The 1,370-nt window shown below is 72.1% G+C and overlaps 1 protein-coding gene across 1 annotated transcript in view; it reads left to right on the top strand.

Annotated features, from left to right (window-relative positions):
• Window positions 1–6: 6 nt before the first annotated feature.
• MOGS (mannosyl-oligosaccharide glucosidase) overlaps window positions 7–1,370 on the top strand; it is a 3,136-nt gene continuing 1,772 nt past the window's right edge. Inside the window, exons 1-4 of the mRNA XM_026047167.1 lie at window positions 7–67; window positions 657–898; window positions 1,014–1,192; window positions 1,295–1,366. Of these exons, the coding sequence (XP_025902952.1) occupies window positions 34–67; window positions 657–898; window positions 1,014–1,192; window positions 1,295–1,366 (527 nt within the window). The 5' untranslated portion in view covers window positions 7–33. The remainder of the gene's footprint in view (window positions 68–656; window positions 899–1,013; window positions 1,193–1,294; window positions 1,367–1,370) is intronic.

The raw sequence follows: 1,370 nt of genomic DNA, 5'->3' as shown, positions 1-1,370 counted from the left end.
TGGGGCACCTACCGGCCGCACGTCTACTTCGGCATGAAGGCGCGCGCGCCGCGCGCACTCGTCACCGGTGCGGGCACCGGGGATGCGGGACGGGGTCGGAGCTCCCGGACAGGGTCAGGGGCTCCGGGACGGGATTGGTGTTCCCGGAAGCAGTCCTGGGACAGGGTCAGGGATCCCGGTTCAGGTCACGGCTCCCGGCCCGGGTTGGGGCTCCTGGACAGGTCAGGGGCTCCAGGACAGGACTGGGGTTCCCAGGACAAGGTGAGGGCTCCCGGTTGGGGTCAGCGCACCCGGACAGGGTCAGGGCTCCAGGACGGGGTCAGGGGCTCCGCGATGGGACTGGGGTTCCCAGGACAGGGTCGTGGCTTCCCAGTCAGGGTCAGGGCCCCTGGTCAGGGCCGGGGCTCCCGGATGGGACTGGGGCTCCAGGAGGGAGTTGGGGACTCCCGTTGGGTTCAGGGTTCCCATTTGGGGCTCCTGTCAGTGTCAGGGCTCTGGGACAGGGTCCAGGCCTCCGGTTGGGTTCAGGGCTCCTGGTTGGATCCAGGGCTCCCAGTTGGGGCTCCCGTCAGGTTCGGCGCTCTGGGATATACGCAGGGTCGTGGTCGCGGCTGCGTTGGGGCCGCGCTGGCGCTCACGCGGCGCCGTGTCCGCAGGGCTGATGTGGCTGCAGCAGCGCGAGGCGGCGGGCGCGCTGCGGCACACGTGCGAGCAGGGCGAGGGGCAGCCGCGCTACGGCTGGCTGCAGCACGACGGCGACGCCTTCGGCGCGCAGGAGATCCGCGAGCGCGGGCTGCTGCTGCGCACTGAGTTCCTCAAGAGGCCGGGCGGCGAGCACGGCGGCGACTGGAGCTGGCGCATCACGGCCCTCCCCGACCCCGGCACCGGCACCGACACGGTGCGTGTCCGGGCTGCAGCCCCGTGCGGGCGCCCGCGGGATCCTGCCCTCCGGAACGGGATCGGGGCGGCTCCGGCAATGCCGTGGTGCCAGCGCTGCTCCCTGTGCTCCGCAGGACGCCCTGCTCTCGCTCTTCTTCTACGTGGCCACGGACGGGCAGGGGACACTGCAGCCGCACGTGGAGGACGGCGCACGGCTGGCGAGCGTGACGGGCAGCACTGAGGAGCTGGGCAGCTTCAACATCTCCTTCCTGAAGCCCACCACGGAGACCGGAGCGGAGCCCAAATACGCCAGGTAGGCGCTGGGGGGTCTGCGCGACCCACGCGGGCCTGCGCATGCAGCGCTGTGCGTGCAGCCCTGCGCGTGCAGAGCGCCAGCGCCGCCTCTCCGCTGCAGCTACCACTACCTGGACGCGGCGAGCCCGGGGCTGCACCTGCTCACCGAGCTGGTGCGCGGCAGCCTGAGCAAGCGC

This window comes from Nothoprocta perdicaria, unplaced genomic scaffold (assembly GCF_003342845.1).
Source record: "Nothoprocta perdicaria isolate Ctin4 unplaced genomic scaffold, notPer1 scaffold_480, whole genome shotgun sequence".
Lineage (NCBI taxonomy): Eukaryota > Metazoa > Chordata > Aves > Tinamiformes > Tinamidae > Nothoprocta > Nothoprocta perdicaria.
The sequence above is the reverse complement of the archived record's forward strand: the minus strand, read 5'-3'. Positions and strand labels throughout refer to the sequence as shown.